Raw genomic sequence first — 24813 nt, 5'->3', positions numbered from 1 at the left:
ACTATTATGAATGGGTGCATAAACATAGCAACAAAGTGTTGGTATGTTACTCTTACTTTAATGTTGAGCATATGACCACTTGTTATATTGTATACTCTACAATACTGTGGGCATATGCTCATTTGGCATACAACATACAACACTATAGTAGCTACAGCAATAGATGTTACAGATATGGAGCGTTTTTGGGAGATGGAGGCAGATGAAAAAGATGGTTCAGAAGCTAACGAATGTGAAGAAAATTTTAACAAAACGACTCGAAAAGTTTATAAAGGAATATTTGGACTTGGGTCATATGATCGAAACCAAGGATGAAGGGATCTATTATCTGCCCCATCAAGCAGTAGTTAAAGAAACAAGTCTGACTACTAAACTAAGAGTTGTATTTGACGCATCCGCGAAGACAACAAATAACAATGACGTAATGTGGATCGGGCCACGACTTCAAAAGTACATATTCGACCTAATTTTAAAATGGCAAAAATGACAGTTCGTAGCGTCTGCAGATATTGAGAAAATGTATCGACAGATAAACATTGATCAAGATGATCAAAAATATTTGCATGTTTTATGGAGAAATTCAAAGCAGAAAAAATTAAGAAAATATAAATTGACAACGGTAACGTACGGTACTGCATCAGAACCTTATTTAGCTACAAGGGTATTTGCAGAGATAGCAAACAGGTGTCAGGATGAATTGGTTAGTAAAATTATCCGAGATGAGTTCTACATGGATGATTTAATGACTGTACTGTATTAGGCGAAGGCAAGGTTTGACTTGAAGTGATTTATTGGGGCCGCAAGCCCGGTATTTATAGGAGAACGTTTACATTTTTTTATTTTTATTCTATCTAAATGTACTGTTTGCTTTTTGTTTTTATCATCCGCTATTACTATATTATTGTTAGGACCTATGCTCTGTATTGTATATTTGCCTGTGTATTTGTTATCTAATTTATGTCCTGTATCATTTTTTAAAAGTATTTCTTGTCCTTCAGTTAGCGATACTTTTTTTGTGTTTTTATCATATGTTTCTTTTTGTAATGCTTTAAATTTTTCGATAAGCAGTTTCGCTCTATTTTGTGCTATTTGTAATTTAAATTTTATTTCTTTATTGAAATCATCAATGTTGTAAATGGGTTCTACCGTTTCAGACGAGAATGGGATAGTTTTAGGATGTTTTGCAAAGACTAGTTCAAAAGGTGCATAACCATGTACCGTGGATGGGGTGGTGTTAAAGCAATATGTGAAGTATGCTAGATATTCATCCCAATCGTCTTTTTTTATGGATATATATGACCTGATGTATTCATTGAAAGTTCTATGGCTTCTTTCTACTGTTCCAAGAGTTTGATGATGGTGGGCCGTGGAATTAATTTTAGTTATGTTAAAATTTTTGCAAAGTTCTATTAGTATTGAATTCATATATTCTGTTCCCATGTCTGTTAGAATTGTTTTCACTGAACCGTAAATTAAAATGAATTTTTCGAATATTGCCTTTGCAACCGCTTTTGCACTTTTGTTTGGTATTGGTATTGATATGAGATATTTGGACAGATCGCAGATAATAGTAACTGCGTATTCATTACCGTTCATTGTTTTTGGTAATGGTCCAATTGTATCTATTATTATTGTGTCAAAAGTGGTTGCAGGGGTTTGTGTTATGATCAATGGGGAGTGGTTGTGTCTGGTTACTTTGGCTAGTTTGCACTTTTCACAATTTTTGATGTATGTCGCAACATCCCGAGACATATTTTTCCAAAAGAAATCTCTTTTTATTTTTCTTAGTGTTCTGTTTACCCCGCAGTGACCTCCCTCTATTGGGTCATTATGATATTTATTTAATGTATTTCTTATTTCTTCTTTATTTGTTATAACTTTTACTTGGGGTAGAACTGCTATTTCTAAATGTTTTAATGTGTCTTTTCCTTTTTGTTTTAGTTCATTAGGTGTAAGTGACCTTAATAGTTTTTCTGACATGTCTATCTTCAGTTTATAGATTTTTTTGAGCACCGGCTTCTTTTTCAAGCCTTGGAAGGAATCGATCTAGATCTATTCTTCCACTAATGATCAAATCGCCTATGTTGAAGGAGAGTAATTTTTGGTAATAAAACATTTGCATTATTTGAATTTTATTTGCGCGTATTTTTTGGCTTCGTTAGGATTTATTATTACATATATTCTTGGTGTTTCTATTCTATTATTGTTAATTTTGTTTTCCTTATGTGTTAATTTTTTTGTTTCTGATCTACTACTACTTTACTATTTTAAGTATTTTATTAGTTTCTATGTTTTTTATATTTTCAAATTCAAATTTGGAGAGAGCATCCGCTGCGAAATTTTCTTGTCCCCTGATGTATTCTATAGTAAAATCGAACTCTTCTAAATCTAGCCTTATTCTAGTAAGCTTTCACGATGGGTTTCTTAGAAAATAGGTGATAGGTAATGGCTGATGGTCAATTCTAATTAGGAATTTTTTTTCCGTATATGTATGGTTTGAAATATTGAATTGCCCAATGTATTGCTGTTAATTCTTGACCGATTGTTGATTTATTGCTTTCACCTTTTGTAAATGCCTTAGATGCGTATGATATGGGTAATTGGAGTCCATCAAATTCTTTCCTGAGAACGGCTCCACATGCGATCTTGCTTGCATCAGTTATTGAAGTCCGGGTATTGGAGTAATTTTGACTTAATAATTTGTTTTTTAAGTATTCAAAAGCCGATTGACAGTTTGCATCCCAGTTAAATTCTACATATTTCCTTGATAGTTTATTGATAAATTGTGCATGATATGCAAAGTTTGGAATGAATCAGCGGTAGTAATTACAAATCTTTTGGCTTCGTCGCCATTCTTGGGAGTCGGGTAATCATGAATCGTTTTGAACTTGCTTTGGTAAAATTCCTTTATTTGTGCATTTGTGTCCTAGAAAAGTAATCGCTTGAATCTGAATGAGCCCTTATCTGTGGAAAATGATGTTATATCCCAAAAGTTTTCTTCTAATTCTACTTGATGAAATCATGACATTAAGTCTAAACAAGAGAAGTATTTAGCGCATCCTAGCTGGTCGAGGATATCGTCCATTCTGGGTAGTGGGAATGTATCCGCTACTAGTTGTTTGTTAATTTTTCTATAATCAACTACCAATCTCCACCGTTTTTCCTTGCTGCCAGGTAGCGACTTTTTAGGAACCAATAAAATCTGACTATTGAACTCAGACATTGATGGTTCAATAATATCATCATTGATCCATTCGTCTACTTGTTTATTGATTTCGTTTTGGCTGTGCGCCATTCTGTAGTATTTAGTGTAGACTGGTGTTATGTCTTTGAGTCTTAATTTTTGTTTATAGAAATTGTTGGAGGATATTTGTTCAGATTCTATTGCGAATACATCATCAAATTCTGAGCATAATTTATGTAGAGATTCTTTCACGAAGTCGGGAAAATGAGGTGCTAGTTTGTTCAATATTGTGGTTTTATGTTTTGAATCACGTTGTTTGTCTATTTTTAGGATTTCATAATCGGACAGGTTTTCATTTAATAGGTTTATATTTGTAATTTGCACGTCTGTGTTGTTAGTATTTAATATGCGGACATATGGGTTAGTCTTAGAAGCAATTATGTTTGCGACGAATACCCCCGGGTGTAATTCTTGATTAGGGTGTTATTATTGTTTGAGGATATTGCAATGCGTACAAATTTTTCTGTTCTAGGTGGTACATGGAATACATGTGTGTTTTGACTGATCCCTATGTTAATTATAATTTTGTATCTTGATTTATACGGATCTATTATCAATTTGTTGGTGGAATAATTGAGTGTGCAATTGAATTTTTTTATAAAGTCAAGCCCCAGGATTCCGTCACATGGGATGGGAAAATCGTTTTGTATTACTTGGAAGGTTTGTTTCGTTGAGAGGTTGCTGACCTTGAGTTAGGTTTCACCTAATGTAAATAGAACATCTTTGCCTATTCCACTAAGTTTTGTCCGTCTGTGTATGTCAACTGTATTATCTTTTTTTGTTTTTTGTTTTATTAGTGATACGTAAGCTCCTGTGTCTAATAGTAATTTTATTGTCCCTACATCGTCAAAGTTTAAAGTTATGTAGCTATTAAGGTTGTGACTTAAACTGTATATTTTATTTGTTCGATTTTTTACATCAGAGGACTTTCGGAGTTTTCCAAGATTTCTTTTACGTTTGTAAGTCTACAATTATTATTTTTAGGAGGATAATTAGTTTTTGTATTTCTATTGTTATAATTTCTTCTATTATAATTATTACTATAGTTATTGTAGTTCCTAGTATTGTTATAGTTAGTATTGTTATTTGGGTTTTTATTTTGGTAATTATTATTATAATTTCTATTATTATTGTACGAGTTTCTATTTGTGTAGTTGTTTCTTTTAGTATAAAACACGCTGTGATCCTGTTCCATATTTGTAGATGTGTTTACAAATTTATTTACATCATTCATTTCAGTTGTTTTTCGTTTTCGCAGTTCTTTACAATTGATTTCACTGCTATCTGAGTTGCATATTTATTTGCTGTTTCAGGATTTACGTTGTCTGTTATGAACGCGCGTTTTAATGATTTAGTGAGATTTTCTATTTCTGACATAAAATGGCTTGCGTTCTTACCATTTTGTTTTAAATTCATTAATCATGCCTCTGCTACCTGAACTCTTTCACCCTTAATTTATCTTTTTTATGTTTGGACTATACCATTTATAGTGTTTTCAATTGTTACCAGTAGTCTAACGTCCCCTTTTGGTTTTGTTTTTATGACTTTAAAAGCTGTTTCTTCATATTCTGCTTGTTGCTCGTTCGACTAGTTAATCTAGCTCCGCCAGTGCCTTTGAAATAAATTTAATCCATTTAATCCTCAAGTTAGGTCAGCGTAAGCTTTTTAATTCTGCAAGTAATTTCAGGTTATTTTACAAATTTCTTATAACTAATAATTATACAATCTCATTCCACTTACTCTAGTCTTGGCCTGTTGGCTACGAAAAAACAACTGAACACGCGGTTCTTATGTATGTACTTAGATCAATGCAGCTGCGTATTTTCGCGCTTATGTGTCTACTTATGTATAATAAAGTACCGCAAGAGTAGAATGAGAGAGAGAGAGAGTTTTAAAGTTTTTAAAGAGCGTCATTCTGTTTGTTCGGACAGAGTTCCGTTTTGTGTTACAGTGGTACGAAGTTTATCCGCAGGCCCGAATTTCGGCAACATTCCCCTCCCAGCAAGCGAGCCACTGGAGCTCGACCCTTTGTCCAGGTATTACGACGCTGATTTTCGTCCACTATAAGTACAATATCGCCTACACCAATTGGCTTTACTTTTTTATGCCACTTGGACCTTCGTGTTATGTTTGGTAGAATCTCTTTGACCCAGCGTTTCCAAAATAGGTTGGCGAACATCTCACTCTGGCGGAGCGACCATTTATAGTCGATTTGTTCCGGATCGCAAATCGGTTTTTCTCCATTTGATGAGCCAAGCAACAGGTGATTTGGCGTAAGAGCTTCTTGGTCTTCGTCGTCCAGGGACACGTATGTCAGGGGCCTGGAGTTGACCGTCATTTCCACCTCTGCCATTACGGTAAGAAGACTTTCATCTGAGAATTTTTGATTTGGTGTTATACGGTATAACACGGTTTTAACGGAACGCACTAAGCGCTCCCAGGCTCCTCCCATGTGAGGAGCTGACGGTGGGTTGAAGTACCACGATATTTCCTGCTGCGACAATTCTCGGTGCATTTTTGCATCTTCCAGTTGAAGTTTGTCTCTAAGAAAGGCATCGGTCTCTCGAAAATTAGTCCCGTTATCGCTATATATTTCCTTTGGTATGCCTCGGCGCGATATATGGCGTCTTAAGCCCATTAGGCATGAGTTTGTGGTTAGACTATGCACGATCTCAATGCTTATTGCTCGCATTGTGAGGCAGGTTATCAGCATGCCCCACCTTTTCAATGACTTTCTTCCATCGATAACTGTTAGTGTCCCAAAATAATCAACTCCTACATACGTAAACGCTGGCTTGAATGCACCCAGTCTAGCCCTCGGTAGGGGCGCCATTAAGGGTGCCATGGGTGGAGCACTACTCAGCTTACATTGTTGGCAATTTCGACGAATCCCTTTAAGGAGAGGTCTTAGTTTTGGAATAAAATATTTTTGCCTCACCTCATTTACTGTTGTCTCATGATTCATGTGATAATATTTTTCATGGTAGTGCCGGACTATCAGCTTTGTAACCCAGTGTTGGGTGGGTAGAGCGATTCGTCCTTCAGGAATGCCAGCGAAGCGACTGGCTCTATCGCGTACACACAATACCCCATGGTCATTTAGAAAGAGTTGTAACCTCCATAGTGGACTGCTCCGGCAAACGTGGTGGCCGTTTTCGATGGCTGTGTACTCTTCGTTGTAACATTCTTGTTGTATGTTCCGGTAAAGAAACATTCTGGCTTCATTAATTAGGGATGCCGGTCGGTTTGTATTCTCATTTGATATACGTATTTTCTTGATCAATTTCCTCTTATAGGCAAGCCAACATGCAATTGCCCTTGTCAATCGATTCCATTTTGAAAAGTACTCGTAATTGATTCTTACTGATTCCCTTCGCATGTGAAGGAAACGAGGACGCAGTTCCTCAGTGGCTGTCCTTTCATTGGTAGTTTCCGTCGGCCAATCAGCCGGCGGTAGTTTTAGGAATTTGGGTCCTTCGAACCATTGCGTATATGTTTCAAGCCTATGTTGTCGTTGGGTGGCGATGTCCGCAACATTTAGTTTGCTTGGTACCCATCTCCAGTTTCTGGCATCTGTGAGCTCACATATCTCGGATATCCTAAACATTACATATTGTTGATATCGTCGTGGATCTCCAATGAGCCACGCTAGAACCGTTTTCGAGTCGGTCCATAAGTAACATTCCTCAAAGTCGATTTCATGTTGTGCTATTATATTTTTCATCAGTCGCGCTCCAGTTACTGCTGCCTGTAGCTCCAAGCGGGTTATCGAAAGCGGCTGCAACGGAGCTACCTTGGATTTGGCTGAAACGAGACTCAAAAGTATTTGGTTATTTTGTTCGATACGGAAATACGCAACGGCAGAGTAGGCGTCTTCTCCCGCATCCACGAATACGTGAATTTGAACTTGGCAGTCTTGTGCATGCCAATTTTTAAAATAGCATCTCGGAATTCGCACGTTCTCTATCAAGGGTAAGAAGGACATCCATGATTGCCACATATCCTGCAGATTGGGTGGTATTTCCTCATCCCAATCAATCTTCGATCGCCAAACTTGTTGGAGCAGTATTTCAAAAACTGACATCACAACTATGTCGCTATTATGTTGCGCTTCAGGCGTACAAACTTTAGTGCATAGGTGAAGGCATCTTGATGTGGGCTCCACCGCATGCCCAATATTTTCTCATAAGAGTGTATCTCTTCACTGTTAAAGAACTGTTTTTCGTCGTAGGTTGTTGTGTCGTGAAGTGCAGCGAGTACCCGTTTGGAGTTCGAACACCACTTGCGCATATGGAAGCCCCCGCGTGCGTCGACTTCTCTAACTTCCTTCGCTAATGTAATGGCTTCTTCTTCTAAATGGCATGAATCGTCGTCTACATAGTGACTTGACTGAATAGCTTTAGCTGCCGCAGGAAACTCGTCCGCGTGTTTCTTAGCGTTCAAGTCGCGCACATAGTGCGCTATACAGGGTGAGCATTCAGAATACAGGGTGAGCACGTGGCTCCAAATGTCAACACATTTAATTGGAAAGTTTCTACGACTCCGGTTGTCTGATTTTGCCATAGGAATCGTTGTGCTTTAGCGTCTTCTTCTCGTACTGCTATTCGATGGAACATTTCGGCGATGTCACCGCTCACGCCGATTGCTCTCATCCTAAAGTTGTACATAATCTGCAGCAAGGGCACGAGCAAATCGGGCCCCTTTAGAAGAAAGTCATTTAGGGCTACTCCTGATGATTGAGCTGCCGCGTCCCACACCAATCTGACCCTGTCAGGTTTATGTGGATTTCGTACAGTAAAAATGGGTAAGTACCATGCGTTTTCGGGTTTCTCCCTGATTTCTTCCTCTCGCAACTTTCTGGCATAGCCTTTGGCTATCAAGTTTTGTATTTGATTATGTAGCTCATTCGCAAAAGGAGGGTCTGCTGCCATTTTCTTTTGCATGCATAAGAGTCGTCGTTTTGCTACCGGCAGGCTATTTGGAAATACACGGGGGCCATCTTTCCAAAGCAATCCCGTGGTGTACTGAGCGAGCTGTAACTAACAGTGTCCTCCAGAATCTGTAGAGATCGCTCTTCATCAGGGGACTTGGTAAATATCGGCGGTGATTTTTCCTCCGTTAGCAAATGTTTTTTAACCATCTCATGCAAATCCAGATCGCATTGACAGCGATGCAGGTTGAGTCCTCCCCCAGATCGTCCCGATCCGCCATATATAGTCCATCCTAGTCTCGTTTTTGCAGCTATTGGTTGCTGCCATTTTCCTTCGCGCACCTTTAGCGAAGCTATGAGATTCGGATTATTACTGCCGATTATCATTTGAGGCATTGCGTTAATAAAGCTCGGGATAGGCAGGTTTTTTAAATGCGGATATCTCTGTTTTATCCTATCTGCTATCATCGTCTCGGCTGAAAGACCAATGGACTTAACCGTACAGACTTCATTTACTTTAAACAATTTATTTCCCAGTCCTTGTTTTGAGATTTTCAAGTTCAGCTGCTTGGATTCCGGCTCCTGCCGACTAACATCGCCGGTCCATCTAATGCATAGTGGATTGGCGAAACCTTTCACTTCGAGCGCATCAGCCAATTTTTCTTCTACAAATGTTAGAGTCGATCCGTCATCCATAAATGCGTAGATATCGACGGATTTCGAATTGGAGTGCAAAGTGACTGGAACGATTCGAACATAGCATTCTGGCTGGTTGGTTAGTGACCCACGATGATTGTGCAGAACGCTTTCCGTCACGTCCTTATGAAGGAGACGGTGATGTTTTGCTTTGCAGCCATTTATGTCTTTGAGGCACTGAGCACATAGGTGATGGTTATTTATCGCGTTCCACCTGGCTTCGACTGACATCCGCAACAACTTTTCGCAAGACACTGGTTTGTGGTGTCCTTTGCATATCGCACAGACTGTGTTTTTAGGGCTATCTGTAGGCGCTGCGGTATGTGTATGCATCACTCCTCTGTTGATTCTCTTCTTGTCGCTTTCTAGTAATATGTTGGGCGTAGATACGCGACTCGCCGCTTCCGCCAATTCAAACAACCAATCCGCTAGGTGCTGTATGTTCGGGTAGGGTATGGATTTTGAATGTAGAGCCCAGTTAAGCATCATATCAGGTAACGTCTTCTCGATAAGCTCTTGTAATAACGTAGGGTTGTTCAGGTGCGCATCTAGCTTGCTTGCCCTAATGGTAGCGCACATATTTTTCACCGCAAATGCAAACTCGATCAGCGGTTCTAGCTTGCCCTTTGGAGGAGGCAAATTTCGCACATTCTCCATCAACAGTTTTATTATGTGTTCCGGGCGTCCAAAGTACATTCTCAAAGTACTTATAACGCTCGGCAGCATTTCTGGGAACAGTAGGCTGTCTCGCACGGCTTCAAGGGCCCTACCTTTCAGACATCTCTGCAGACGCATAGCGTTCTCCTCGTTGCTGTATCCACCGATCCGGGTGCTAGTTTCATAGGTGCTTATGAAAAGTGGCCATTCTCTTGGATCTCCTTTGAAAACTGGTAATTCCCTCGGCATTGATTGTCGAGCAGCTACTTGTTGTGGTGTCATGCCGTTGGTTTTGCACGGCATGCTCTGCGCTCTGGTACTCGTCGCCTGTGGAGTATTGGTTGCACTATCATTCGTCATCATTATGTATCGATGTATTCCAGCAGCATGTTGTGGATGATCCTTCGTTTCTCCGTTTGACTGTACTCTCGGGTTGAGTAGGGCGTACTTACGGCGCAGATATTCCCTTTCGAGGCACATTTCGTCCTCTAATTGTTGCAAAAGTATTTGCTGATCTTCCGGCATTGCTTCATCTTCCACGTGTTGATCTTTGTTGCCTGGGTGGTTAACCTTGAAATGGGATTCAGTTTCGAGATTATGTTCACTTTCATCACACACGTGGCGACATGTCTCGCACATCCAGGAACTCGAGGTGGCACTGTTTTTCGATCCGCAGCAGGTGCAGTGGAATTGAGATGCACACCTGGAGCATGTGAGCATTTCCTGGTTGGCCGGCTCCTGGCACAGACCACAGTTTCCAGTCGTTGCCATGTCTATATGTACGTAATTTTACGCGTGGTAAAATTAAATTTGTTCTTTCCTTGGGATTTGTATTAGTCCCTCCTCTTTAGGTCTCCGTAGCTCTACTACACCGTAGGAATTAAAGAATTTGCTCAGAATTCTTTACGAAAGAGTGAATTTAATTTCACGTAGAAATTAAAAGAATTTCACCAGTAGAAATTAAAAAGAATTGCTGCTCGTTCGACTAGTTAATCTAGCTCCGCCAGTGCCTTTGAAATAAATTTAATCCATTTAATCCTCAAGTTAGGTCAGCGTAAGCTTTTTAATTCTGCAAGTAATTTCAGGTTATTTTACAAATTTCTTATAACTAATAATTATACAATCTCATTCCACTTACTCTAGTCTTGGCCTGTTGGCTACGAAAAAACAACTGAACACGCGGTTCTTATGTATGTACTTAGATCAATGCAGCTGCGTATTTTCGCGCTTATGTGTCTACTTATGTATAATAAAGTACCGCAAGAGTAGAATGAGAGATAGAGAGTTTTAAAGTTCTTAAAGAGCGTCATTCTGTTTGTTCGGACAGAGCTCCGTTTTGTGTTACAGTGGTACGAAGTTTATTCGCAGGCCCGAATTTCGGCAACACTGCTTTTATTTCATTGATTAATTCCAGCGAATCTATAAAACTTTGAAGTGTTTCTACTCCACCATCATACTCTTGAATCAGCTTAGAAGCTGTATTAGGAAATTCAATCTTTGTTTGCACCATCTGTCTTCTGGGTTATCTTCTACACCTTGCTCTTCTGTGTCTTTTGCTACTTGAGGTTCAAAAGTTGCTTCTAGATTCGAATCTACTGGTATTGTGAATTTTATATTATGTTTTGTTCCTATGCTTATTAGTTGTTTGTTTAAACTGTATATTACCTCAGTAAAGATTTTACTACTTGATTCATTGCATATTTCTGTTTTTTTATTCTTTATTTTATTTTAACTCTCAAAGATAATTTCAAGGTGCTTATTAATGGTTTGAGGGTGTATATAAATTGTATTATTTATGCACTTGTACGCTTTCTAAAACTTTTCTTTTAATATTTCTATGTATTGGTCCATTGGAAATTTACTTTTGGTTTTATCTTTATGGCATATTTAATTCCCTTAAATTAATTTTGTTCTCTTAGTATTTCATTTTTTTTCTTCTTTATATTGTGATATAAAAAAAAGTTTTTTTTCCAAGTTTTTTTTTTTTTTAATTTGTTTAAGATTCTATTTTATAATATTTAATTGTTTCGAAAAAAAAAAAAATTTTTTTTTTGTAATTTTTTTTATATGGTATTTAGACTTTGTTATTGGGCAAATAAGCTCTTGTGGAGCTTGCTGCGATCAGAAATCTTTATGTGTGCTTGCAAGCTTTGTGAAGTTTACTTGAGCTTTTTCGAACTTTATTGAACTTTTTCAAAAGCTCGCTTTGATCGCGGCAAGCTTTAGAAATGTGCTTATGTTGTTTGTGCAATTTTGAGTGCACATGTTTGACATGTGTTCTTCGTTAGGGTATTTTGGGGTATGCTGTTTTTTATTCCTTTATTGATTAAATAGGTATAGATAGAAAAGTATATACAGAGGAAAAAGATGTCATAAAGGGAGTTTGATCCTAGAGGACGTCCTCTTGGGAATTGCTTCCTAGGGTCGGTGGCTTTCTCTACGACGCTCCAGCTCTCATACGTTTGGGTTGTCGCAGATCCCGCATTACGAATGCTGCAAAGCTGTTGAACGCTTCCCAGGTTTGTGGGCTGCCAACCATTGAATCTACCAAGTTTTTCACCGTTAATCCAGCCCCTGCAATGTGCTCTAGGCGCCTTCTTTGCGACTCATAGCGCCGACACCTGAAATAAATATGTTGTGCGTATTCTAAACTATTAACGCTGCAGACTGTGCAGGGCCAGTTTTTTCGAAGGCTTATCTCTAGGTGCTGCAGCTACGGCTGTGTCTTAATCCGCCTGAATGTCAATTGGCAGCATCCCAGCTAACACTAATACTGCGTCGTCAGATACGGTTCTGAACGCGCAGCAGACTCTGAGTGCACATAGTCTGTGGTTTGACCGTATGCCCTTGCTGTAGCTTTCTACTAGCAAAGCCGATTTCCAAATCCGAGCCGCATAGAGAACAATGGAGCTTGTGACGAGTCACATTTCCATTGCTGCTTAAACTACGCCCATGTGGGGCCCCTCTGTATTGTTACTTTTATTTTTCATACGCCCATGGAGGGCACATTAAATACCTCAACATGAAAACTAACTGTAATTCCTTTTTTTTTATAGGCAATATTTACGATCGCCGCCTCTCTCTCTTTCTAACCACCGTCTTGATGCGGCTGCAGCGTCGACGCGTCGCGGGGAGAACAACCTCCCGACTGCGGACGCTGCGCTGCATGGCGACGCTAAAGAGACCATGAGAAAACTGAAAGTGAAAGAGAGAGACGGCGATCGTGACGCGTGCCAAAGCACAAAACCCATCGAATGTTTTCACCGTTAGGACATAAGTAGGCAGACCAAGGGTGGGTTTCGACAGCGAATTAGAATGAGTTGAAATTCACTTCGCCAGTAGCCACGGGAGTGATCAGTCGCATTGCGAAACAGTGAGAGTAAACCAACAAGTGCAACCAAGAAAAACCAAGACTAGAGACCGAGTAACAGAGAGAGATCCTTCAGGAATAGCAGGTGAGCCCGTGACCAAAGTCCCCCTTTATTTCTACTTGAGTGCGGTAGGGACCCAGATTTCCAAATATGTTTAGGATTAATTAATTATTAATAAATATTACAACATGATCACTTAATCTAACCCGGCATTATTTCTTTATTCGGCACTGAACTTTCGTATACCCTTTCCCTTCCCTTTTCCTTGCCCACTTAACTATTTGAGTGGAGCCAAAGGATCAGCGGACTTCGGCAGGATGAGTTATTTTCCTGCAGTCGAAGTCAGTCGCTGGTCCCTAGGCTCAGTCACTCAAGGTGAGGAGGCAACGGATCTCGGCCAAGCGGGCTTCGCTTGGCAGACGAGATCAGTCGTTGCAGTTCCTCTTCACCATCCCTGTCTGATTAACTTTCACTCGTTGCAGAGGACGGACGTGTTTTTTTTGCGCTTATCAATTTTTATTTTTTTCTCGCGATTAAATACTTTTACAAATTTCTTAAATTCATTATCGGTTTAATTAATAATAATTTCAACATCCGAATTTTATTTTCATTTCGCGAATTCTTGCTGTCGCTTTTGTTTAAATTTAAATAAAATCAAAACTTACAACAATACTTGCATTAGCGGTGTTGTTGTTTTGCTTATCTCTTTTGCGTTTGTGTCTTTACCGTTTTAACTAACTCTCGCGCTCTTGCGTACAAATTGTTGTTGCATGTGTTCAATTTGACGCGCTCTCCCGCTTTTTCCTATTCTTTGCGCTCTCGTCTTTTGCCTACCCGCGACTCTGTGATACGTGTTTTTGTTTTTTGTGCTTTCATCTCTTTTTATTCTCTAGTTGTGAAGGCTTACTCTGCACATTAACCCTTGTGTCAGAACTGGTCAGTATATTCTTATACACAGAATTTTAACCCTTAGAATTTTTATTTTTTATTTTTTGTATTTCCTTTTTTTAATTAAATTAAACTTTTTGATAAAATGGTTGTCTGCTCAAAAAATAATTGCATAGTTGCCACTAATGCGGTTGACTCCCATGATTATATTCTGTGTTGGTTGTGTGACAATGCGGTTCACGTTAAGTGTGCAGGTTACACAGGCAGAATCAAGGAGTCTATTGCTAAAGGTGGTGGCTTAAAATATGGATGTGAGGCTTGCCGAGAGGTCGAGAATGAGATGCGCTCTTTCATGAGGCGGACTAGAGATAGTTCTGACACTTTAAGGGCAGGTTTTAATAAACTCCAAGCGGAGTTTACTGCGGTGGAGACTCAGTTCAGAAGTTTATCGCTTATGAATGAGTCTCCGAAACGTAAAAGGACCAGTCCTTGGGGTGTTTCTGCATCTGTAGACCCGCCAGCGTCTCTTATCGTCCCCGACCGGTCTCATGCACCGTCCACTCCTAATGTACAGCAATTGATTTCGTTTAAGAGCCCGGTTGTGAATGCTATTAGTAAGGAATTACCGGTATCACCTGGGAATGATCTCTTAAAAACGATGCCTATTGTAGTGTCCGATGTGTCCGGGCAATTACCCATTCCAATGGAAATTGCCGATAGTTCTAAAAGTATCGAGGGCCCCGTAAACAAGTTGACTGCTGCAGTGGGTGACTTGTCCAACGTTACTGCTGCGGCTGACGCTTCGGGACCGCGGCCTCTCGTTGGCATACCACCAAAGAAACATATATTTGTTTCTAGGCTAGACCCTGTTGTCACATCTGATGATGTAATAGCCTATATTCGGAAGAAAGTTAACGTCTCGAATATTGCGGTGGAGAAGTTTAAATTTTCTTACTCTCGGGACATTTCGTCCTTTAAAATTAGTGTTTCTGCCAATATCTTCGACACTATATGTCGAGAAGATTTTTGGCCAAAACATATACTAGTTAAGGAATATACTGTGAAAAAGAAAAATCGGAAACCGATTCGCTTGCCAACAACAACAACTAATACCATTCCTGCCACATCTGCATCTGCTGGTGTGTCAAAAAACTAGCTTCGTCCCTTAACCTGGGTTACCAGAACGTTAGAGGGCTGAAATCTAAACTTTCTAATCTCTATGTAGATAGTCTTTCTTTTGAACATAACATTCTAGCTTTTACAGAGACGTGGCTAAAACCTGATATTGCTGATGCATCGGTTTTTTCCACAAACTTTTCTATATTCAGACGTAACCGGATTTCTCGTATAGGTGGTGGCGTTCTGATAGCTGTTGATGCTGCTTTATCATCTGAAATGATTCAATTTTCTAGTACCCAGGAGATTGAGTTTGTCGGTGTTAAAGTAAATTTTAAATCTTTTAATGCTTTCATTACTTGTTCCTATATTCCACCATTGTCAGACATGGTGGTATATTTAAATCATTTAGAGGCAATTCAGTTTGTCTCCTCTTTAGTTTCCAGTCAAGACTTGCTCATAGTTGTAGGTGATTTTAATTTACCCGCTTTAGCATGGTCACTAACAGATGAATCTACCACGTTGCTGCCCTCTTTGTCACATGACTTTATTGATGGCCTTCTAGGATTATCTTTATCCCAAGTCAATCCCGTCTTAAATTCTAATAGAAAATCGTTAGATCTTATTTTTGTATTGGATTCTTCTTATTGTGAGGTTTCTAGGATCGAACCATTTGTTCTTCCAGAAGACAAATTTCATCCTACATTAAATTTAAAAATTGATTTGCCCTTGCTTTCACCATTGCTTGGTTTAAATGAGTTACCTCTAACTAGGTGCTTTCGTAAGACTAACTTTGCCAGCCTTAATGAAAACATTGCTACTACCGACTGGTCTTATCTGTACAATTGTAGAGATATGAACTCAGCTGTTCGTTTTTTCTATGATACTCTGAATTCACTCTTTGATATTTGTTTGCCTCTTGGTAGGCTGGAGCGGCTTAACAAACCTCCCTGGTTCTCTCGTGAGTTATCCAATTTGAAAAATGTGAAGACACGATATTATAAGAAGTTTCAAAAAACACGTCGTTCATCAGATTATGCTCTGTATACAGTCGCTCGTTCAAAATTCATGATGCTTAATACACAATGCTATAAGAATTATCTTCAGCGGTGTAAGCTTCAGTTTTCTTCTGACCCTAAACAATTTTATAACTTTGTTAATTCTAAACGTAAGACCTCTGTGCACCCATCTTTTTTGTCTTTTCAAAATAAAAAAGCAAGCACTGATCAAGCAATTGCCGATATGTTTGCGAGTTTTTTCAAAACAACTTATTCCTCAACGGAATATCGAGCAAGTCCGTATCCTTATCATTTAAAAAAGGATAATTGCATTTTCAATCCAGTGATTGATGAAAGTTCTATTCTTAGCGAACTTAAATTACTTAAACCTGTTTATTCTCCGGGGCCAGATGGTCTTCCTGGATGCGTACTCAGGTTCTGTGCAAACGCATTATGTAAACCCATTTTAAAATTGTTTCTATTGTCTGTCGAATCTTCCTCTTTTCCATCTATTTGGAAGGAGTCGTATATCATTCCTCTGCATAAAAATGGCAAAAAGTCCGAAGCCTCTAACTATAGGGGTATCTCAAAATTGTCCGCTATTCCGAAAGCTTTTGAGAAAATTATAACTTCTCAATTGCAACATTTTTGCAGCTCTATTATTTCGCCATCCCAACATGGGTTTGTGAAACGTAGATCTACAACCACTAACCTTTTAGAATTTACATCAGTAATTATCAAGGGGTTTAAAAATGGTAAACAAACTGATGTAATATATACTGACTTTAGCAAAGCCTTTGATTCCGTTAATCATACCCTATTACTTTCTAAGCTGAGCGACATTGGGTTTCCACCCCTTTTCCTTTCTTGGGTTCGTGAATATTTAACAAATAGAAAACAGAAGGTACTTTTTAAGTCTTCTTTTTCCGCTTCCATTCCTGTGACTTCTGGTGTACCTCAAGGTAGTCATCTTGGCCCTCTGCTCTTCACACTATTCATTAACGATCTTCCATCAGTCATTGTTCATTCGCGTGTGCTTATGTATGCTGACGATGTCAAGATTTGTCTTACTCATAAAGATACAGATTCATTTAGTCGGCTACAAGCTGATCTTAAAAACTTTCAATCCTGGTGCCAGTTTAATCTAGTAAATCTTAACACTACCAAATGTAAGGTAATTACTTTTTTTCCGTAACTCTCCCCAACTGGTCACTTATTTTCTAAACAATAGCCCTTTAGAACGTTTAAATAATATAAATGATTTGGGCGTACTTATGGACCATAAGTTAAATTTTAACACCCACATTTCCACCACGGTCGCAAAGGCCATGAGTGTCCTGGGTTTCATTAAAAGATGGTCAAAAGAATTTGATGACCCCTATACAACTAAAGTTCTTTTTACTTCGCTTGTCCGTCCTATTTTAGAGTATGGATCTTGCATTTGGTCACCTCAATATGAGTCGCACCAGATTAGACTTGAATCCGTTCAAAAGCAGTTTTTGCTATTTGCTCTTCGTGGCTTAAGCTGGGATCGCAATGTCAATTTGCCTTCGTATTCTAGTAGACTTCTCTTGATTAACCTTCCGTCCCTAACTAACCGTAGAATTATGCTTGGTGTCATTTTTATGCACAAGCTCCTAATTGGTGATATCGACTCGCCTGAGTTATTAGCTCAGGTGAATCTGTCGGTACCATGTAGACGGAGTAGACATCCTTTGATACCTTTATCCCTTAGTCGTTGTTCTTCTAACTATGCTATGCATGAACCTTTTAGGGTCCTCTGCTCTGATTACAACCTTCTATTCCCTGTAATCAGCTCAGAGTTTTCTACTAATATGCTTAAAACATCTATCCTAACCCATTTAGTTAATAGATAGCTATAGTATTATTTGTTTGTCTGTTTTTTCTATTGTGTATTTGTCCACGCGATTCGTGCCGTGCGTTATACGGCTGCACCCCTCGGTCGGTCGGGTGAGAGGTGGGCAGTTATCTGCTTGTGCTCGCGCGTAACAGGCTATGTCCTGGTGTCGTAGGGGCCACTTGAACGTACTGCGCATAGTATCGTCAACGTCCGCTAATAACCCCACTAACATTTCCTTTCACGCTTCCTTTTCCCAGTTCAAGAGGCAACGGATCTCGGCCAAGCGGGCTTCGCTTGGCAGACGAGATCAGTCGTTGCTACTCCTCTTGGACTCTCCTTCTACTCCTTTCCCTTCCCTTTCCTCCCCTTTAGGTGGTCTCGGTCCCTTGTCCTAATACTCGTCAAGGTCTCCAGATCAAATAAATGTTCTGTAGACTGGACTCTGGGACTGGGAATTGTACCCCAGCCAGAGCTTCCTTACAGATGGCGCCCGAGCAGGGACCTTGACGAGTATTATGGGGGAAATGTTAAATTATATATAGATGTATGCACATTCATAGATATATATATATATATATATATATATATACATATATGAGTCCACACAAGGGTGAAATTTTTTTATGTATGAATGAATGAATGTAATGAATAGACATTAATATATATATATCTCGGAGTCAATACAGATGGCAAAATACACAGAGGCAAAAATGATTTATATATATATATATATATATATATGTGTATATTTGTGGTTAGGGTATTTAAAAGTCGCATATACGTTGTCGATGTGCCACGTGCTTTTAGTTTTCTTTGCAAGCAACAGTTACATGCGAAAAAGAAACAGGGACACGCGAGTGGCCAGTAAGAATGAGAGCAGACAATTCACCGTTTGATTCGGGGCGTGTGTGTGAGCTACGAGCATTCTCTCGCCATTTCTCTCTCACTCTTACACATAGCTTTGATTCAACCGTTTTTTTTTGTCTTTCCTTCATTCACACTGATTTGCAAGTACAGTCGAGCGTAGAGTTTCGTGTTAGTTTTTTTTTATTGTGCGAAATAAAAAGAGTTTTCAAAGTGCGTGTGTGGGGAAAAAAAAAAACGGTTATGTTCGTGTGCATTGGCTCTCACATGTGTGATGCTACATTCGATCGTGTGAGTGTGTATGAGTGTCGCTGACTCTCGTGTATGTGTGCGCTCACGACACGAATCGCAGAGATTGGCCTGAAAGTGTCGGGGTGTGACAATTACGTCACACACTTCTTTCAAGGCATAAGAATTTCTGGTTCACTCGTGACGTACATATGCGTGAAGAGGCGACTCATAGACATTGACACAATCGTATGGGTATTCGTATGGAAGGGTATGCACAGGTATATCGCCTAAGCTTAACACACACATGAGCAAAAGAACAGTGGAACAAAGGGAACATTTAAAAAAAAAAAAAAACAATCTATATTTACATACGACACGCACACATTCATGCCCTGCTATGGGAGAAAAACGGCAGAGTCTCGGGCAGGGTTTCGGCAGAATTATCAGCAGAGTCATCAACAGAGTTCTCGACAGGATTAATAGCATCTTCAACAGCATACTTCGGAGGGAATTATTAATAAAGTCAACTACTGAGCTACCGACAGAGCTAACGATAGAGTCATCAACCGAGCCATCCACAGAGTCACACATGGAAATCAGTTTCAAAAACAAAAAAAAAAAAAAAAAAATATATATATATTTATAACACGCTCAAAGCCAGGTCATGCTAAGGAAGAATATCGGCACAGTCTCCGGCAGGGTTGCTACCGAATTATCAGCAGAGTCATCAACAGAGTTCTCGACAGGATTAATAATTTTATTAACAGCGTAGTTCGGAGACAATTATTAATGTAGTCAACTACTGAGTTACCGACAGAGCTAGCAATAGGGTCATCAACGGAGCCATCGATAAAGTCGCATATATGAATTAGTTTTATTGAAACAAAATTAAAAAAAAAAAAAAAAGCTAACGTTACCAGAAGCACATAGAACAAGTCTAGGAGTCTCTCTCAGAGAGCCATTAGTGAGGTTGTAACCTACCGCATTACGAGTCGAACGGGACCTGGGCATGGGTAACCTAAAAATCCACCACTCTCACCCAAAGCAGCAGCAGAAGTCACAGCAGCGGTAACAGCAGCAGAGGAAAAGAGACAGAAGAGTGACGCACAAGGGACTATTTAAAACCAAGCCTATGCACTGGCAAAGTCAGTCAGTGTTTGGAACTCAACAAGGAAACATCGAAAAAAATTGCTTCAATCCGAAAGGATAGCAACTGGACAAAAAATCATTATCAGGACTACTCACCAATACAAGGATTAACAACTGGACAAGGATCAGCACCCGGACAAGGATCAACAAGGACATAGGACAAGGACATTCATCGCCAAGCTGAACTAATCTTCAAGGACCCAACGGAGATTAATGCAAAGGACATCAGAAAATTCGGCAGCAAGCACCACTATTTTCTCAAGGATATTCTAGACAGTAATCGGAGTAAACTTTTATTTTCTTTGGACAACATCGAGGGAGAATCAATCACGTCCCCAATAACTATATTCTACATTCAAGGATTTACCTATTTCAAATAAACAAACTGGATCGAGTTCTACCAACAGGCAAGATCTTTCTTATATACATTTGAGCCATTGCAAAGATGTTGTTCAGAATATTTAAACCAAAAACCACCTCGAAAGTTTTATATTTTCTGACCCCTCCCTTGCAGAATTTATTAAAATTTAAATAAAATATATATGTAAATACGCATTGGTCAAATTGCATGTCCACATCATAGTCTAGCGGTTTACCGTAGCCATCCTCAATCACTATCGCGTAACCTACTGGGCAAACCCCGAGATCCTTTAGCTGGTTATCACTTATACTACGACTCCGAGTCTTTACTAACATACTAGCAATGGGCGTTAATTGGATAAATCATCGTCGCAAAGCCGAATCGGAAGTCCTTTGTGACGAATTCGGATTAGATACCGGTGGAATAGTGGAAGAACTAAGAAATCGGTTCCGTGAGTTTGCCTCAAGGGAGGATCATCATCCGGAGGTATTGAGTCGACTCCCAGAAATCGAAGCCCAATTTAGTGCCGGGGACATGAAATTAGATGTAAAGCCACAGTCCAGAGCACCGTCGCCTACTCCCGAAGGAATCATTTCTTAACTACCGGTGCCACAAGACCCCAACTATCGTTCGGAATCGCATTCTGGTTCTCGTTCCGGTTCTCCGACACCTTTCGGCATGGCTGGCTATCTATTTCATAGAGCAAATAGAGGCTCGAGCCGCGACTTACCGTTTGAGTTTAGAGACGCTGCCTCCGATGATAGCCATCCTATTGACCGGACGGGCCGAGAGCTGGTGGCAAACCAGCGGCTATCCGGAGATGACATGGGTCGACTTCAAGTCCGAATTCTTAGAGTTCTTTCTACCCCCACGCTATTTTGAGAAACTAGAGGATAGTATACGCGCTCGAAAGCAACGCCATCAGGAACCATACAAGGAGTATCTAGTAGACCTTCGTTTGATGATGAAGAGAGCGCATTACTCGACGTTACAAGAACTCGACCGGATCTACGAAAATCTTTTACCAGACTACAAGTTGTATACCCGACGAAATGATTTTCAAACGTTACCCACCGTTACCTAACCAAGTTGGTGGTAAATTATGAGACAATTTGATTGGAGCAAGGTAGCGATGACCCATTCGTGGAAAAGGAGCAACCCCGTTCAAAATAAGTCTTTTTATCATATAACTTCTAACCTAAACGGGACTGCTACATGTCAACTCTTCGAAGCACCCGTGGAAACCGGCACAGCTTGCCCCAAATGTGCGGAAGCCGGTCACATCGCACGAGAATGTACAAAGCCCCGTGTGTTGTTCTGTTGGCAATGCGGACGTAGGGGGGTACGTACCATCGAATGTTGCCGCCGTTCGGGAAACGGGCCAAACCTCCGTTTTAATCTGGGCCAGACGGAGGGACCAGACCAGGACTTCAGCCCAGTAACCCCCTCCTCGTAAAGAAAGACCGCATCCAACTCCATGACTTCGTCAATAGAAAACCAATGGTAGCTACCTTGGATTCAGGAGCGAAAAAGAGTTTCAAAAACGAGGAAGTGGCTCTTCAGCACTTCGCCCCATTCCTTCTGCGAGACATTCATACTAATATTAACCTTGCCGATAATACTCGAGCAGCGATCAAAAGTTCTCTCAGGGCAAACATTGTTAGCGATGCCATCGATGATGGACCCTCTTATTCTGGGAGTGGATTTCCTTCGGAACATAGGAACTTCTTTTTGTTGTGGAGGTTATCTGTTACAGTTGCCCCCTTTCGATAAGCCCCACAGTCCCGTCGATTCTACAATTCAGCCATCGCTAGTGGCAAAGGATCACACGCAGCCTAATGGTTAGATCCTGCAGAAACGCCCGCTAAGCCCAAGGACACTTCTGACTCTCAACATAGCAACAAACCAGTATTTCAGTCGGGCTCAGTCTTGCCGCCTTCAACACCTGACGCTGTCCGTAAAAACCCATTCCGCCAGCCCGGCGGCAAAAACGAACCGGTAACCGAGGTGGAGGCCCGATTAGCCTCAGTAGAAGCTGAGACCCGTGACAAGGACTTAAAGCCAGAACAATCATCCAGTATGGAACAGGAGACACTAGAGCCGGAACTTCAAGCGGTTCTTGACGCGGAAATCACTAAGTTCGACGGGCTTAACGGCGTTACCCAAATAGCACAACATGTCATTGTATTGAAGCACGATCGACCCATGAAGCAGAGGTATTATCCCCGTAATCCGGCCCAACAACAAATTATCAATGAAACCGTAGACGCACTGCTGAAGGAGGACCGTATTGAACCATCCAAAAGCCCTCACAGCGCACCAATCGTGTTGGTAGGTAAGAAAACTGGTGACACTCGCATGTGTATAGACTTTCGACAACTGAACGCTCAGTCAGTACGTGACGCATACCCCTTGCCTCATATACACCATATCCTAGAGAAATTGAGGAACGCAAAGTACATTTCTACTCTAGATTTAAAGAGCGAATGTTGGCAAATGCCCTTAGAGGTCAAAAGTAGAGAGTGTACTGCCTTCACAGTGCCCGGACGCCGGTTATTCCATTGGAAAGTCATGCCCTTCGGCTTACACTCCGCATCCGCCACGTTCCAGAGGGCTTTGGATAGTTTGATTGGACCCGAAATGGAACCACATGCCTTCGCGTACCTAGACGATATTATCGTAATCGGAAAGACGCTAGAGGAACACCTCTCACACCTGCTTGAAGTCTTCCGACGTCTACGAGAAGCAAATTTAAGGATCAACCGAGACAAATGTCGTTTCTTTAAGAAACGGATCCAATTTCTAGGTCATGTCGTCAGTGAAGATGGTTTCCATACCGACCCCGAAAAAGTAGCAGCTATCCGTAACCTTCAGCCCCAAACCAATGTCAAGGAGTTACGTCGATGTCTCGGTATCGCCTCTTGGTATCGTCTGTTCGTACCCAATTTCTCCGACGTACAACCTCCCACAAGTTTGTTAAAGAAAGGTTTGAGTTGGTTTTGGAACGTGGAGCAACAACAGGCGTTCGATGCACTCAAGACACGTCGCACCACTGCCCCTGTCCTAGCTTGTCCCGATTTCGCTGTAAAGTTTTGCCAGCGACGTTGGTCTCGGCGCAATGCTCACTCAGAGTATCGACGGTACAGAGTCATTGCGTACGCTAGTCGACGTCTCCTGAAGGCGGAAGAAAACTACTCGACTATTGAGAAAGAATGCCTAGCGATAGTCTGGGCCATCAGGAAATATCCTTGCTATTTGGAAGGCTATTGCTTCGACGTGATCACGGACCATTTAGCTCTCAAATGGCTAAACTCGATAGATCCCACGGGGCGTGTGGCCAGATGGGCGCTGGAGTTGCAACAATACGAGTTCGAGGTACATTATAGACGAAGTAAGCTGAACGTGATTGCCGATGCCTTATCGCGTCAACCTTTGGATGCACCCCGATGACCACGATTCTACACCTTGGAAACTATGCGTCCCCTTAGAATTTCGACACCAAGTACTAAAGGAATGTCATGATGTGGTGACGGCTGGCCACTTGGGAATCAGGAAAACCACTTTGCGAGTGACCCAAAGATACTTTTGGCCTGGCCTCTTCCGAGATGTCGCGCGTTACGTTAGATGCTGCCTCGTCTGCTCGCAGTTTAAGCCGGCGCAAATGAAACCGGCGGGCAAAATGCTCACCCGTCAAGTCGCGGAGTCGTTCGATACCGTGTGTATGAGTACATGAGAATCAACTGAACGCGATCCAGAATCAAAAGAAATACTACGACCTGAGGCGACGCGACTGGCGGGATCATGGTCATGCTCAAGCAACACGTGCTGTATAATGCCATCGAAGGGTTCAATGCCAAACTGGCGCCTAAGTATAAAGGCCCGTATAAAATAATCAAGTTTCTTTCCAGCAACGTCGTTAGACTACAAGAAACCCAGGGGCGTGAACGACGTACCGCCGGTCTGGCTGACTTAAAGGCTTCAATAGTGACGACGGCGAACCACCAGAACTTGGTCCTTCTGACGATATCGGCCTCGGGACACCGCGTTCCCACGGCCCGCACGAGGCCACTGATTAAAGATCTTTCAAGGGGGACCACTTGTTGGTGGGTGCTCCTGCTCAACGTCCCCCTCCCTTCTAAAGAGGGGTTCTTCGCGCCGATGCTAGGCAAGAATTGTCTAAAACCATTGTATCTTAGTTTTAATCATAGCATTTTTGTAAACCGCACTCATAGGGCCAAGTTAATACACTCAGAATGCAGGGTAGTTTTAACGCACTTTATATTTCACAGTATGTCACAGCAAGGAGAAGACGACGGCGATCGAGCGGCAGATATAGCCCGGATCGTCGAAGAAATGATAGCCGTATGGGAAAGGGAACATGGCCCTGTCATGCCCGTCCCCCCCACAGGCGATAGTGCACCGGAAGAACCTGTCCGGCTTTGCCGCG

At 41.0% G+C, this 24813-nt stretch overlaps 2 protein-coding genes across 2 annotated transcripts; both read right to left on the bottom strand.

Moving 5' to 3' along the window:
* Nucleotides 1-5189: 5189 nt before the first annotated feature.
* On the bottom strand, nucleotides 5190-5936 carry LOC137575004 (uncharacterized). Its single transcript, XM_068287418.1, has one exon. It carries the CDS (start codon nucleotides 5934-5936, stop codon nucleotides 5190-5192), a length of 747 nt encoding a protein of 248 aa, XP_068143519.1.
* Nucleotides 5937-7333: 1397 nt separating this feature from the next.
* Nucleotides 7334-10298, bottom strand: LOC137575003 (uncharacterized). The gene is made up of 3 exons (XM_068287417.1): nucleotides 8212-10298; nucleotides 7875-8011; nucleotides 7334-7704 (listed from the first exon to the last, which is right to left on the bottom strand). The coding sequence occupies exons 1-3, from the start codon at nucleotides 10296-10298 to the stop codon at nucleotides 7334-7336; spliced, it is 2595 nt and encodes an 864-aa protein (XP_068143518.1).
* Between the last annotated feature and the right edge of the window lie 14515 nt (nucleotides 10299-24813).

Source organism: Drosophila tropicalis, unplaced genomic scaffold (genome assembly GCF_018151085.1).
Source record: "Drosophila tropicalis isolate 14030-0801.00 unplaced genomic scaffold, ASM1815108v1 contig_527, whole genome shotgun sequence".
Classification (NCBI taxonomy): Eukaryota; Metazoa; Arthropoda; class Insecta; order Diptera; family Drosophilidae; genus Drosophila; species Drosophila tropicalis.
Note: the sequence above shows the minus strand (reverse complement) of the source record. Positions and strands in the feature narration are given on the sequence as shown.